Source organism: Fringilla coelebs (genome assembly GCF_963513975.1).
Source record: "Fringilla coelebs genome assembly, chromosome: 4".
NCBI lineage: Eukaryota > Metazoa > Chordata > Aves > Passeriformes > Fringillidae > Fringilla > Fringilla coelebs.
This window is the reverse complement of record NC_140032.1, coordinates 46,523,635-46,539,418: the sequence shown is the minus strand read 5'-3', so window position 1 is coordinate 46,539,418 and position 15,784 is coordinate 46,523,635. Positions and strand designations below refer to the sequence as shown.

The window sequence follows — 15,784 nt, the reverse complement described above, 5'->3', positions numbered from 1 at the left end:
CTCCTTGGAAGCCAAGTATTGTGTGTGCTACATGAGATGTTGAACTCTATTTTGAGGTTTGATGAAATTAAATGTCTTGTATTAGAAGCTGCTGCCTTGTAAAGAAAAACAACCAGGATTTTATCAGGCAGCTTGGTAGGATATATAAAGTTCCAATCTGGCACTGGTGTAGGTAAGAATGCCGACATGGTCTGGTTGTACAGGCCTGTGGCTGTTGCCATTTTTGAGGCTGTTTTTAGCCCTATAAAATCTGGTTTAAGGATCTAGTTCTGACTGGCATTAGAATAACATTACACTGCTGGGTGTAATGCAGTTGGAACTTAAAGTTGTCAAGTGACATAATTGCATCTGTGGCTGCTTCTGTGCTCAGTCTGAGACTCTTAGAATGGCCTTGCAAATGATTTAGTGGGAGTGTCTGGCAGGACTTGTGAGTGGGTAGCCACTGAAGCACACTGTCAAACATATGTTGGTAGTACCTGACCCTGGTTGTGGCATATTGTTCCTTAGCTGGTCTGCTGCATACTCTTATGCACATTTTATTATCAGCGCCTTTCCTTCAGGTATTGGACAGCAAATGAGCTGGGTAATGACAATGCCATAATTTGTCCCGAGCAGAAGTAAAATCCGCAGTTTGCAAAATACCTGAAGTTGAGAAAAGCAGAAACATTTGTTGGACTGAGAACAGTTCACTGCCTGGGAGCAGTGCTCTATGAGGCCTGCAGCCCATCAGCTCTGTCCCCACCTTCTGCTGACCCTGCAGTTAATGCTGGTCACCAGTGACATTTTTGCTTGTATATAAAATAACTAAACAGCTAAGCAATGGACTGAATCAACAAAAACAAATCAAGCTTTTTACATCTACTATACATCTGTGTTACATTTCACTGTGCACCAGGAGACATTGAATACATTAATAAAGTAATTTATTGCAATGGCTTGTTGCACACTGGAAGAGGAAATCACTGACCCTTTGCTAATTACTGGTGCTTACTCAGTAACGATTGCTGTGGTTTCATGCATGTGATTTTCTGTGTGCTGATGTAGCCATTGATCGTTGGGTTCACCAGGGCTTCATGCATGCATGCACTCAGGTCAGAACATCTAGAGCTGCCAAAAAGCTGTGGGAAGTTGTTCATTTGTGCTATTCACTTCAAGGAGGTTATTGCAGAGCTTTATGTAAAAAAAAAAAAAAAAAAAAGAAAAAAAAAAGGTTATACTACATCAAGGGCAGAAAACTACAGCTGCTCAGCTTTTAAGGTTTTTGGGTACTGTTGAGCTACACAATGTTAATGATCTTAACAAAGGACTTCCTATTGGGACTGTATCTTGTGTAAGCAGAATTGTAAGGAGCCCATGAATTTCACTCCTTTGGTGGTCCTCACTGCCACTGCTCATTTGTGAGGCTGCTGAGAGAAAGTGCAAAGACTTGCTTGTTCTTGCCTGTCTGGCTTGATGCAGAGGATAACAAGATTTTGTGCTATCACACACATCAGAAGTTAGGTATCATGATACTGAAACTGTATCTACAAATTGACCAAGCGTCATTCACTTTTCCCTTTACATCTTTTCTGCCAGGTGAGGGTGCAAATAGCTGAGGTATGCCTGCATATTTTTTTCCATTCATATTAGAGTTCCATAAGCCAGGCTGGGTTAATCCTACTGAAATGTAAGCCTTGGTGACTTCTTCATGTGCCTGGATTTTGATGCTGTTCCGAGACTTTTCATCCACCAACTGTTTTGCTTTGCACAGTCAAATATATTTTGCAGAACTGTGTGTGTCTCTGCCAGGGGTCGGTCACATATGGGTTAGCAGATGTAAGAGTACAGATTTTACAGAAATTAACTGATGCCTAAACAGATGCACCTGCTAGATGTGTATTCTATCCACATAAATCCACCAGATTTCCACCTGGACCCCTGAATCTGTCAGTCCTTTGCTTGGAACATGTTATTTACAGATGTTTTCTTCCCTGTCTCTGCTCTTTAAACCTCCCCCCTTTAAGGGTTTTTCATCTTTCCCTCTGTACAATTTCATCATAGTGCTTCACATTGCTTTCCTCTACCCCATTTTTTTCTGTTTTACCCCTGGTCCTTTCAGCATGTCCCCCCAGGGGGTCTCATCTTCTGCCTTTCACTGTCACTGTGGCGTGATGGAACCACACCCTGCAGGAGATGCTGAGAGCCAGGAAGGGACACTTGCTTCCTTCCCTGTGTTTGACAGAGTTTTCTGATGTCTAGATTCCTGCAGATATCTTTAATACTTTAAAAATGGCCCTCAGTACTATGGAGAGGGTTGATTTTCATGAACTTTTGTCCTTGCCATTGGAAATGTTGATTTGCAAAGCAAGAAAGTAGTTCTTAGCTAGACTGAGACTGTGTACTTTCCAAAGACTGGGGCTGTCATCAACTCAAATGTTTAATTACCTGCAGGGGGAGGGGTCATCCCAGAAGCCAGGATGAACTTTTTCCCTGTTCTGTGGTTGGTGTGTGTGGCCCTTTAGTTTTCCTCTTGGGTTTCAGAAAACCAATTTGTTTTTTATTAATTTGGGCCCTGCATATTTTGTGCATATTGTATGTATTTGCAGTTTGCGGTTTTTAAGGAGGGTAACAGTTCTCTGGAGACTAAAGCAGTTGATCTAATTGAGTGTGAGACAGCAGATCCTCATCTTGCCTGTCCTTCAGAATCTGGTGAGTAGGATGTCCTTCCTTATTAGATCTCTCCTCACCTTGTGCCAGCAGGAGCAGTGGCTGCTAGAGGAGACAGAGAAATCCAGATTTTATTTCTGGCAGAGCCCATGTTTGTATTGATGGGAAGAGACCATTCACTCCTATATTTTGCAGATTAATCATGAGAAACTACATCAGTGCTTTCACACAGGACAAGCCAGAGGATTCTTGTGATAGAGTAATATCAGATGTTTGCATTAACATGGACCTTCAGAGCTTTGCAGGTGAAGTTATGCTCATCCTGCTGCTGGGGAATGGATGTCCATGGAACAGTCCACTTTGACAGTCCTTGTTTGTTCAGGCAGGGTAACTGGAGTGGTGTGAGGAGTCCAAGTTTCACCCCGTGGCAGCAACTGCAGCTCTGCTTTTTGTGTTAAACAAGGTGCTTGACTGCTGGGGCAGTGTTTGGTGCTTAAACAATGACAAGATGAATGGAGGAGATGCACCTCTCGTCACTGGTCCAAAGGCAGCAGGTGGCACAGAAGCACAGAATGGGCTTCCATGGCCCTCAAATTACCAGCTGCACCACTCTGAATTTTAGGAACAACTGCCTTCTAGGTGGCAACTGGATCTGATAATTGCTCAGATGGTGAGAACAAATGGAGAAAGACTAATACCCTAAGACATTTCATTTATTTACCATATATACTTCCTAATTGCAGAAGTTACTAGAGAAGCCAGTTTGCCTCAGTCACTTAGAAATATGCAAATGCAAATGTTTGAGGATACAAACACATCCAGGCATCTTGCATGATTTTCAGAATTGCCAGTCTTGTCCTTAGACATACACTGAGTAGTCACTTTATTCATCAGTAGAACATGTGCCTCACATTTACTTAGATGCCCTAATATTGGGAACATGTGTAGAACCTTACTGTCCAGCAAAGGAAGACTGATGTTTCCCATTAGGAGACTCTGTTTTCATTTACAGCTTTATCAGATGCAGGTATGGAACAAAAATTTCCCATGACAGGTGTCTGTTTTTTTCATTAAAATTTTAGCAGAAGTGATTCCACACTCTTGGACAACAAGATGAGTAAATAATCTGGTAATTTTTTTAACATGTTAGAGGAAGTTCTTATGCCATGCCAGTAAATAATTCTAAGATCTTTTGACTTTAAACCAGAGATTTTAATTTTGCCAGGCAGGTAGTCTTGGCACGCCTTTCTCTGTTATGTATTATAAGAGAAAACCATGAATCTAGACTAAGACAAGTCGTTTTTTAAAATGTGATGCAGGTTCTTGACTTGGTTTGTTTTTTTGTTCTTCTGTCAGGTATTGAACCTTATTCTGTGCATTGTTTCACAGCTTTCTTCTCTCAAAGCTGCCACTACATTTCCTTCAGCTTAGCTGCAGTGAATCTTTTCAAATGGCTTTCAGTAATACATATGTGTTTTCTCCAGAGGAAGAGCAGCCTGTAACATGTGACAAAGCAGCAGAGACTTTGGCAGAAGAGGAGAAAGAGCAAGGCCACCGAGAAGAGGGTCCTGCTGGTGAGAAACCGCGCCAGTCCCCAGCAGCGGCAAGGGGCTCTCCCCAGGCTCCCTGGAGCATCCATCCCAATCCCCTGCCAGAAAGGGAGACTTGCAATCTTGCCCCAGCCAGCTTGCTGATGCAGCCAGACTAGGAGCAGTCTGTGTTTGAATGGGAAAAGGAGGAAGCCAGCAAAGGATGGGAACTCACAAACACTGAAGAAACACTCTTTTTTTTTTTTTTTTTTTAATTAAAATCTGCTTTAGAAAAAACCCACCATTATTCAGAACAAAACGGAGTTTTTGCCACTCCTTCCCTGTCATCTCTGCTTGGAGGAATTACTGTGAGGAACGTGTTGACAGTGAGTACTCTATAAGTATCACTGCTGCTAACTTCATTAACTGCCTGCTAAAAGGTCACTGGGAGGAAGAGAGTCAAGTGGGTGATTTATCAGTGATAAGTATTTTCTAAGGGAGCTTGTTGCAAGTAGTGCCCACACAGAGAGTTTAGAAACTGCCTAGAAAATGGAACACAGGGACAGCTGCAGAGAAACAAGAATGGAGGATAATGCAGAAAAATTAGTTCAAAATTATCTTACTATTAAAAGATTTTTATGGGCACTATATGCCTCTCCTCAGTGCTGCTGAAAGACCAGTGCAACTTCTTGGATTCCACCTGAGATGTTCTTGTGTCTAGCAAGCACCAAATAGGATTTTGAATTTCTCAGGTTTTGTGCCCTGGAGGATGGTTTGCAGGCACATGTTATTAATCGTGGACAGCATTTGAGAGGAAAGGTGATTCCTCCATTTTTTCCCAGCCTACACTGGTCCTTCAGAGCATAACAAGATTATTTCTGGGCTGAGGAAGTGGGTTTGTGTCTGCCTTCAGCCCTGTGGAGAGGCATGTGCTGGAGCTGTCCTTGTCTTACAGAGGTGTGCCCGGCACCAAAACCTGATCCACTATATAGGATGCAGTGTGAGGACAGAAGTCCAGCCAGTTGCTGTTCCAAAAGACCAGGAGGAGTGGGACAAAACCACAGAAAAGCCACCTCAGTTTGGACTGACTTCCACTCGACTGATTTGCGCTGCTGTTGAACCTGAGGGGACAATTGGAAAATGGAACCATTTTTTTTTAACTGGATTTCTAACACCTGTCAGGTTATTTACTCTCTGCAAAGCTCTGTGGTATGCAGAGATGAGGTCAGTAGGTGAGAGCCTGGTGCTGGTAACACCAAGGTTGTGGCTTCAATCCCTGTATGGGCCTTTCACTTCAGAGTTGAACTTGATGATCCTCGTGGGTCCCTCCCCACTCAGAGCATTCTGTGATATCAAGGGATTTTCACCAAGTTGTCTTGACTTCCTATGGCTGTTTTCAGAACGTTATGGAAGATACCTGAGCATCAGCTGAATTACTAATAATGATTTTATTATTTGTGGGGGATCTCTCAGTCCTCCGTTTTTGAAGCCTGCTGTTGTAACCTTTAAACTCTGTCATGGTGCCCACCACTAATGTTCCTTGTAATTCATAAGATGGATAATAGTGGCAAATATTACTAATTTCTGTGTTTACTATTCTGTTATTCTGGGTACTTTTTGAATCCTGTCAGAAAGGTATGGAATGTTGTAATTTATTTTTTTTTTAACCAGCTCTGTAGGCCAATAAGGGAAAGAGTAATGAAATGCTCTTACCTGTTATCCAAAATAGTTACACACTGGAGTAACTTTGTGAAGTCAGTTTTGTTTTATGTTGTTGAAACAGTAGTGACACTGAGTCCTGGTTTTGTAGAGGGCTGTCACTTATTTAACTTCTAAAGTGATTTTGAATTGTTGAGTCTGTTTCCTAACCACATCAATTCTGGATTCAGAACAAACTTGTAAAATGCTCATTTCCAAAGCTTTTTTGGAACTACTAGCAGTGAAGACCCATTCTCTTGTGTGAATGGTATCAAGGGTACTTCCACAGAAAGAGAAATAGTTGAGAGGTGTTGGCATAATAAACCGTGTTCAGGAGCAGGCAACAACTGTGTTGAATCATTAGGATTTGATAGATTTGACTTTAAGTTTGGTATTGTTTAATTTCACTAACATTGTTCAAAACATCTAGTTTGGATTCCCTGGTCTTTCAGCTACTGATCTTCTGTATTTTAATGTGAAGAGAGTCCAGGTCTAAAGGCCCCAGTCCAAAAAAACATTTTGCTCTCATGAGAGCTTTCCAGTGAAAAGACTTTGATCCCTGCACTTTGACTTTCTCTGGGGAAGTATGTTGGTGTGCTTAAAATCCGAGTGTTGTGTCGAATGACAGTCAACATTTCATTGGAAGCTTCCCCAATCAAAAGAAATAAAGATTTGTAACTTTGAATCTTGCCTGAATAAAGATGTTTCAGACTCCTTAAAAATTAGTTTGCTATTCTATCCTGGGTATTTTTAGTTTACTTTGCTTTCCTTTCAAGGATCTAACTTCAAATTTAATAGTATTCTTTACAGAATAGGATTGGGAAACCAAGCTGATATGTTTTTGTAATTAGAGTGTTTGGAGTTTTAAATGTTTCCTAAACTCAGCTCTAAACTCAAAATAATCTTTAGTGCAAAAACTTGAAATGATATTTCAATACAAATATAATATATTTGGTTTATTTGTATGTTTATAAATTTATTGATTTATAAAATAAAATTTAAAAAAATACCAGACAAAAATCCCTGGTGTCCCTCTTGTTTTAAGAGATGAGAATGCACGATTCTGGTTTCAGCTGACTCCTGCCAGGTAAGCTGAAAGCTCCACTGCTTTCATACAGCCACTGTCTGTAATGTGTTGGTGCAGCACGTGCAGGTATCGTGGGTTTCTTGTTCTCTGCCCAGATCCCACCTCACACCTTGATCCCACCTTGAATATGGTAAGTTTTCATTTCTATTTTATTTATATCTTCCCATAAGCCAATAAAATCCATATAATCCTTTTTGTTCACATCTAAATGACTCTTAGGAATGCTGCTACTTATTCATCTGGAAATATTATCCATGGCTTCAGAATATGTTTTCAAATTGGTTGCAAAGATGTTCTGTTCAGGCTTTACACGCAGGTCAGTTGAAGTAAAATTGTTGAATCCTGGAGGTTGCTCAGTTTTTTTGGTTAAATTTTCTTAGTCAAAAATGCTTTTTAAATTATTAGAATTTCTGTCAATGTAACAAACTTAGTATTGATCTTAAATCCTACTGGTGTACTCTGACTTTTTCAAATGAAATTATCCGGTGTTATATTAAGCTGTAAAAGAGGAATTTAGAAACACATTGGGTGGAAAGCTTGACAAGTCCAAAGTGAGAAAACCATAAGCCATTTTAGAGTAAAGTAACTCTGTTTAGTTCAGTAAACCTTGACTTTATTGAAATTAGCATTTCAATCCTCTAAAGCTATTTTTTCACTGTAAGCAAGTGAGGAATGATTCATGCTCATTCATAAGGGACACAGGGGATGAAATGGTTCCTAGTCATAGAACTGCATGACTCCTCTACTTTTGCATCCCTTTTTCAGTCACTTGCAGCTTTGCAGAGGTTTACCTGTTCAGGCAAAAATTTTTCATCTTGCTGATCTCTTCCAGAATGAAAACGTGTCCGTGTCCTTCCCCCCCCCCCCCCCCCCCCGAAAAAAAAAACGATGGAAAAAGTGGAAAGTTATTCAGAATGGGATTAATTAGGGGAAGCCTATGCCTTCTCAATACATATCATGTTTTTGTCATATTGAGAGTAATTTTATCTCATGTTACTTCAGGGTGATGCCTACAGAGTTCCATTAGTCTTCAGGACACACTTGGTGTTATTGCTTCACCCTCTGATAACTGGCCATCTTTATCTCTGTGCATGTGAAAAGGAAAGAAGTTAGTGGCATTAGAAGCCTCCCCCAGAGCCCAGGAATGCGCCCCAAACACAATCTGCAAGGATGATAGCCTAATTTGGCTTATGTTTCTCTGATCTTTTATTGAGACTGCTGTTTAATGCCAGTTTTGATGTGGACCAGAACCAGCTAACTTTGTGAAGACCATTCATTATGGGATTAACTTTCAGACACTCCTCAGTACCAAGGTGGACTAGGTTCAGACCCGTGGAAAGCCTTGGTCCCTTCTAACAGACCTAGGCATCCCTTATACCCTGTAACTCCAAGACTTTGGGACTTGACTTTTGAAGCAACTGCTGCAGTAATCATGTATAAAAATGCAGAAGTCCTTTCATAGTTGGTCTTTGGCCACTGTCACCTCTTCCTCCTCAAGGTTAACACTTGTAGGTGTTACAACCAAAATACTTTCTCCTTGCCCACTTTCTCTTTGGAGAGGATGGTTGGGGCTCTTGAATTCTTTTAGGTGCAAGCTGAAGCTAGCCCAAAGCCTAAAAGGAATATCTAGACTTCACCAATCAAGACCCTGTCGTCTGGCAGCTGTCTGTTTTCCAGGTAAGAAGCTGGGATATCATCTCCAAGATTAATTTAAAGAACATCTGAGTCCTAGAACTGTTTCTGCTCCCACTCACTGCTGCATGACACTGTTACCTTTCCAAGTACCCAGTTTTATACCACACACATTGCTGGAGCTTCAGTTCACAGATTGTCTTGTAGGTGTTACCCCCAATCAGTCCCTACCAGCCTGACCCTCCCTGTATGCTCACTGTGGGTTTTGGGATCCTGTCTGACAGCCAGTTTTCAATCCACGTTGCAATATTGACCTCACCCATGTAGTCTTTATCCAAACCAATTTGGACTGGTTATAAAAGAAAGTCAAAAGACACCATGTCAGGGAATTACTCACTTTTATGCGAGCAGATACTGGAAGCAGAACAGCTGGAGTCCTGGTCCAGTAGTAAGTTCCTTAGGTATTAGTAGGATGCAGAAAATAAAAAGAATTCTTAATAATTTATCGAACAATTAGCTGCTCTGGGATCTCTATTGATTAAAGACAACAAGTTTTATGTGCTGCATTCAGTCTACAAAACAGTGTGCACACTTAAATGGACATGATCTTCGTTAATGTTAATTGCACAAAATAATACATTTGATTGTGATGTAACAAATGGAAAGAATGCACAGTTGATATTTCATGAGTCTATTAACAGCAGTTAACCATAATGTAGTAAAAACAGTAGAAGTGTGCTATGTATAAATTTATAATTTCTCCACTAAAGAAAGAAATAGAAATATTTACGCTAAGATTATAAAGAGCATTTTGCTGTTTACTTCTTTGCAAAAGAAAGTTGGACCCAGTTCCATGCAGCCTTTGTTCAGTGCCTGTAAGTTTGTTAAGAAGAAGAAACATGTATTTTAAATGGCTCTTGAAAGACAACCATTTAAAAAAAGAAATCAATAAACTAATACAGCCAGATGCTGAACATCTCACTGGAGACCAAAAGAACTAATAACTGTGGGAGATTCAGGGATCCCTACAGCATTTGTATGAAATAATAATAAAGTTCAAACATTTCCGCTGACCTTAGTGTTGCTCATTAAAGCTTTTAGCTGAGACCTGGATACAGTTGCATTTAAGTGAGGTGTTTGGAATTAAAATACAGATAAAAGGAAAAAGGTTAATCCAGGTCAAGGGAACAGACCAAAACTGGGATTGCATAAGATTATAGTATCTTTCCTCATTTCTCCTATGGTCAACAGCAGTTAGTTTTAAGTAACACTCTTTGCAAAATCTCTTAAATGAGAGCCTAAACATGGTATTAACCGTCCATTTTTTTGGGAATTATCAATGTCTTTAAACACTGTACTATGTTTTTTTACCTCTAAGAGAGTTTTGTTGGCCTAAACACAGAAATGTGCTAAACACCATCTTCAGCAGACAGAAATATATAACAAAACACCCCCTACTGCTTATTGTATGTTGTAATCATAACAGTTCTTTTCTCTTTTCTCATACCTAATAATCTCTACGAATTGTGGGAAGTACATCAAAACACACTCTGAGCCCCCTCTCATAATAGAGAGGCAGCCTTGACCCCAGAGATGAACACTACCAAATGCTGAGGCAGCTGGATCTGGATCTGGCCTTGTGGCTGAATGTAAAAATAAATCAAGCCTAAAGTCTTAGTCCAGCCAGTGGCTCACTACTCTTCCTCTGCATCCCGTACAGTGTTCCCTCAAAATGCAGATCCAGGACTGTGTGGCTGAGGATACTGCTACCTTAGAGAGTGGTTGTGGGCACCAGGGAGCTCTTGGCTCTGTTCCTCACTCCACTGCTCAAGGGATGACACCAGGCAAACATCAGCAGGTCCTTGCAAGCTTCCTCTCCACTAGAAGAAAACAATAATGGGAGGAGAGGGAGAGAAAGAGAGGGGAAGGATAAGGGGAGGGAGGGAGAGAGAGCAGACACAAGAATTCCTGCCTATATTGTAATAGCTCTTGGTATGATAGTTGTTTGGTTTTTTTATCTTTGGAAGAAATTCTAACAAAAGGGCTACTCTTATAAACAAAGCTAACATTCAAATCAGTGTCCTTGGAATCAAGCTGATTGAGATTTATATTTCCTTCTTTTCCAGGGACGCACTGAAACCTGTTTGAAGTGGATGCAGCTTTGGAAATGTTGTGTTGGCACGTTTTACATAAGATTTGAATCTTACCCCCTTCTCTCATTATTATGTGCAAAGAGAGAGCACTGTACAGCCTAACCTACTCAATATTTTATTTTTAAATTATGTTAATTAATCTCTCGGTAAAAACTCAGCCCTTTGTTTAGAGCCTTAGAGTCCAACTCAAATCTTAAAACCGTGCTAAACCGTAGTGCAGAGGTGAATTCACCCTCTGTTTATGTATGTAATACTAAGCAGACCCAGATCTAAGATTTTCTAAATGCTTTACAGAGCAGAAGTCCTGGAGGCCTGCACGAGCAGCTTCAATAAGCAGAGCACAGGTATGCTTGCCTCAGTGTGTTCTTTGGGACAAAGGGAGCATTAGAAGCATTTGGATGTATTGGGGAGAGCTCTTCTGTTCTCCAGTGACACAAGGCACACTCTGGAGTCTGGTCCAGGAGCCCTTTCAGTCAGGGTCCCAGCCAACCCAGGCATGTCAGCCTTGGGGGGATGTGCGTGCCTGGGAACCACCCAGCTCGCTCCAGGCACGGCAGGGAAGGGCGGCTGGGTCCTTCAAACAGTTGGACCTAACAAATGGCTCCTGTTTGAAGTCTTAGGAAAGAATGTGTGCTAGAGTGCACTAATACTGGCAAACAACAGCAGAGAAAGGGATACGGCCAAAAGTTGGCAGATCTTCCCTTGGAATGTAAAGGAGGTGGCGGGGGGAAGCCGAGAATAAAAAAGGTTAGGTGTTATTCTTTCCACATGTGTTTATAGAAAAGGGATAGATTTCACATTTCACCTTTTTCCAGTTTAATGTGTATTTTTTCTTCTGGTTTGGTTTTTGTTACTTTTTTTTTCGCCGCCTATTGTTCTGTTACAGGTCATTCAGCCTTACGTTTAGATGGCTTAGTAACTTGGGTACTATTCCTCTGCTTCCCATCTGCAAAATCAAAGGGTCATATTTGGTACACTAAGTGTTTGCATTTATCCTGCATACTGTGCACAGATAGCAGGAGTCCGTGGTCTGCTTCTCCAAAAACATGAAACCCAAACAAATGCCCACAAGGACTGGAAACAAATGACAATGGCTGGCAGGTTTTGATTCTCCTCATCATAAAAATTAAATAGGCATTTTTTTATTCTGTAAATGCTCTCAAAGAGACAGAGAGGATGAAGAAATTGTAGTTAAAGGCAGTGGTTAATCAGAACAGCCTTTCCTGAGGCAAACCTAGATCATATCTCATGTGACATAAATTCGTGTAAACTTTTCTTTACAGGTCCTTCCTGTTATCTCCATTTGTGAAACTACCATTTCTAGTACAATGTTTTGAGGCTCTTCTGTATGTTTGTGTGTTCCTATCTTTACATTACCACACTGTGAGTTAGTTTAAATGTGCACCTTACTATTTTCTGTCCTATCAGGTGAAAGGGGCACAGCAGTGAATTGCTTCAGTGCTTCAGATGCTAGATGAAAGCAGCATCCAACTACCAGTGCTCTGAGCGGCATGATACATATTTCTTTAAAATTCTAAGAAGTAAATATAATTGTGAGTGTACAATTTGCCTTCTTGGCTACTGGATTGAGAAGTGAGAGTGAACTTGAGGTAGCATCTCCCTCCTGATAAATAGCTGTAACCAAAAAAGTGGAGAGGTTGGTTAATTTTCTGCTAGATTTCCAGTCACAGCTCCAGTCCTGCAGCATCTGAGATGTTCAGGGGGGTTTTGCAGGGTTTTTTTTTTTTTTTTGGCCCCTTCAGGCTTCTCTGAAAAGTTTTTTTTGCAGAACTTTGCAGATCACAAGAGTTTGGCTAAGCTTCAGAGAAGAGTTATGTGAATGTGTAGCATCACAGCTGAAAGGAACCTTTGAAGGTTCCACTGTACTTAGATGCTCCATTTATTTTCTTGGGAATGGTTTTGGGGCCCAAGTTTTAATCAAACTTGTAGCTGACAGCATGACTTAGCTGTAGGAGAAGAGAAAACCTCAAGAACAAGGACTGAAATGAATGAGAGAATACCAAATATATTGCACAACACTTTCAAAAACCCCATAAACGAAAATTCATTTATTCACTAGAAAAGCTGATCAATTGAAAACTATTAAATGGTGCAGTCAAAACTCTTTGTCCAACATTATTTCTATGGGCATTGGACCAATTTATTTCCTTTCTATCTATGGATTTTTGATTCACTCATGAACAAAATGATTTAGAATAGATTAGCATTTAAAAAAGATTATTTTGGGTCTCAATCCTGATTGTGTTTTATTAGCAAACTCCCTAATGAGATTTCAGAGAAAGGAAGCATTAAATTAATTTAAGCAGAATCTTTAAAAGTAATAAATCATTTTCAGATAGAGTTTAGATTTGAAAGTTGACTTCAAATGTGCCTGCTTCACAACGTTAACACGTTGTGTAGGCTATTAGCAATGATCTGTGTGGTCTTTTTGTTCTGCTTTACTAGCACTGTTCAAGCTGCTCCTTCAGAAAGACCCAGAAAGCAGGATTGTCCCTGATAATGTCATTTAATTCCAAACCCTTATGCCTGCAGTGCTTATGTTTCAGTAGGGGCAGTGAGACTCTTAAAGAACCTGTTCACATCTGAATTGCAGAAGTTAAACACAATGAGTTTAAGAAAGGACGGAGTTCCAGCTAGAACAGTGAATTTCCTGACTTCTGATTCAAACCAGATGCTCAATACTGTTATAACATAGAGTTTTATGGGTGAGTACAGAAATATTTTGTTTCATAAATGTGTGCTTTACACCAAATCTAATGGGAATTGTAAAGTAGTGCCTCACAATATCAATGTTTAAATGTCCCAGCGTAGCATATTGAAACAATTGCAGTTCTTTGCTCATGACACAGCTGAGGTGCAAATCCCTAGGCTGATACCCTCTGTAAAATGTGTCAGATGGAAGACAGAAACACAACCCTCTGTAAAATGTGTCAGATGGAAGACAGAAACACACTCTCCCAGGACAGTATTTCAGGGCCAAATGCAGTCTCTCATGGGATATCCTTAGAGATTGATTTCTTTGGCCTGTGAAAAATAAATGTAAACATTCTTGCAAATGTCTGTCAGCATTTAGGGATTTGCATTATGTATAACTTCTGTCCATTCATGTCAGAAAGAAACACCACAGTGTGTCATACAGCCTTTCCTATACTGCATGCTCAATGTTGTATTGGTGTTCTAATGGGGTTTCGAATAAAGTCTTGCCTAGCTCAGTGTTTGCCTACTTAGAAAGAACTATTTGCATATCCACATCTTTCTCCAAAGAAAAAAATCCCATGTAAAGCACTTTTTCCCCCCCCTTTATTTTTCCTCTCACTATTTCCTTGTTCTGGAAGCCTGTCCAGCCGTGTAGCAATAAAAGCAAAGGTATTGAGAGATGCCCTCCCAGCCAGTGAGGGGTGGAGCCAGCTGGGCAGCTGTCAATCCAGCTGCTGCTTCCCTGCCTGGCCTGCCCATGCCAGGGCCAGACCCAACAGCTCACACTGGAAACAAGGAGGCTTTGGTTGCCAGGCTGCCTGAGCTTGCTGCTTTAAGTTTTAACCCTGTGTTATATTTTATAGCACAGGAAATTTTTGCCTCTGGGGTAAGGCAAGGGCTGGACCTACTGTATAAACAGTGGCCAGAGTGCCAAGAGATGTGATTTGTGACTGTAACAGCTCTACAAGCAAAAATTCCAGGAGTGAAGACTAAGCTTTCCTTTAACTGGGGATGGAGGTGTGGTGTGGTGCAAGCATGGCTTTCTATGTCCACCTTTTCTTTTCGCTTTTTTGCTGGAGCCCATCCCTCCGCTTTCATGGATATTTCCCCAAGTCCAGTGGGAACATGAGCACATGAAGGCAGATTTCAAATCCACCAGGTTTCATGTGAGCAGGAAATATTTGAGCTATAGTGTTTAGTGTATAGTGCTTACTCCAAAATGCTGGAGGAAGAGAGCTGACACAAAACATTAGGCATCATTTTTCTTTAGGGATGAGAGTCAGGACAAAACAACAACAATTTAGCGTCTACCTCATTTCAGAGCTGCAGTGGTCAAAATGTTGCAGTGTAACGACCAATTCCTAAATTGGGCATAATGCTTTGGTTCCAGTAATTGCTGATACGGCTGAGGTCAGTAGCGCTGGGATGGGTTGGTGTCTACAATCTTTCTCCTAATTTCTGTGCCAGGGAGTCTGTGTTTCTATAGGGAGTGAAAATGAAGGCATTATTTGGAAGAAAGTCTGGATCATCCTGGGCGAGGTCCATCACTTTAACCTTTTGATCTGCGGAGGGAAAAACCTGTCCTTTTACTTTAGATCTATTTGGTGTTTGTGAAGACATATGGAGTGAGAATACTGGAAACCACATGCCCACATTTATCTGAAGGTTGGGGATTACCTTCCTGACAGGTGAGAAAGAAGTTGCCTCAAATCTCATTCAAATGTTTCCTTTGTTTCAGTAAGTCTTGGAAGAACGACGAAGTATAGCAAACATGTAATTTTGACATGAAAAACAGTCCAAAAGGGCCTGAAATGAAACCACAAATTCCTTTCAGCTAGGCACAGAGATTGTGTCACGCTTTTCCAAATGATCTTTTCTCATATGTTGAAATTCCAGAGGTTGGTCTCTCTCCTTTTTTTATCTTTTTAATTGAAAAAATTGTCATTGCTCCCCCATCTCATAAACTCTGCTAGTCTCTAGGGTATTAAGTCTCTCTTCCTAGTATTTTAAAGCAACACTTTAACTTAAACATATACCACTGTCAATTTTTTGAGGGTCCTGCATCCAGGTATCAAACTGGGGTGGTGTTAAGAGCAGGACTTCAAGGAGAGGATCTTCACATTCTTCAAACTCTTCCTGACTTCAACCTTGACAGTGCAAAACTGACCTGAGGGACTGCATGAATCAATGTGATCTAGCATCTCTCTGTTCTGGTTCCAGGTTCACCACTTAACTGCTCTCTGATGTTGGTCAATGAGGTGTTTCATTTCTGTGTCCCTTGTTTGTACCTCTCAAGACAATCAGCTCTGGTGCAAAGCCTG

General features: G+C 40.7%; 1 protein-coding gene across 1 annotated transcript in view; it reads left to right on the top strand.

Moving 5' to 3' along the window:
- The window catches only part of EGF (epidermal growth factor), a gene marked incomplete at its 5' end in the record, with an annotated part of 55,126 nt that extends 50,449 nt beyond the window's left edge, over positions 1-4,677 (top strand). The window contains 2 exons of the mRNA XM_084203857.1: positions 2,586-2,688; positions 4,131-4,677. Of these exons, the coding sequence (XP_084059983.1) occupies positions 2,586-2,688; positions 4,131-4,354 (327 nt within the window). The 3' untranslated portion in view covers positions 4,355-4,677. The remainder of the gene's footprint in view (positions 1-2,585; positions 2,689-4,130) is intronic.
- Positions 4,678-15,784: the final 11,107 nt, after the last annotated feature.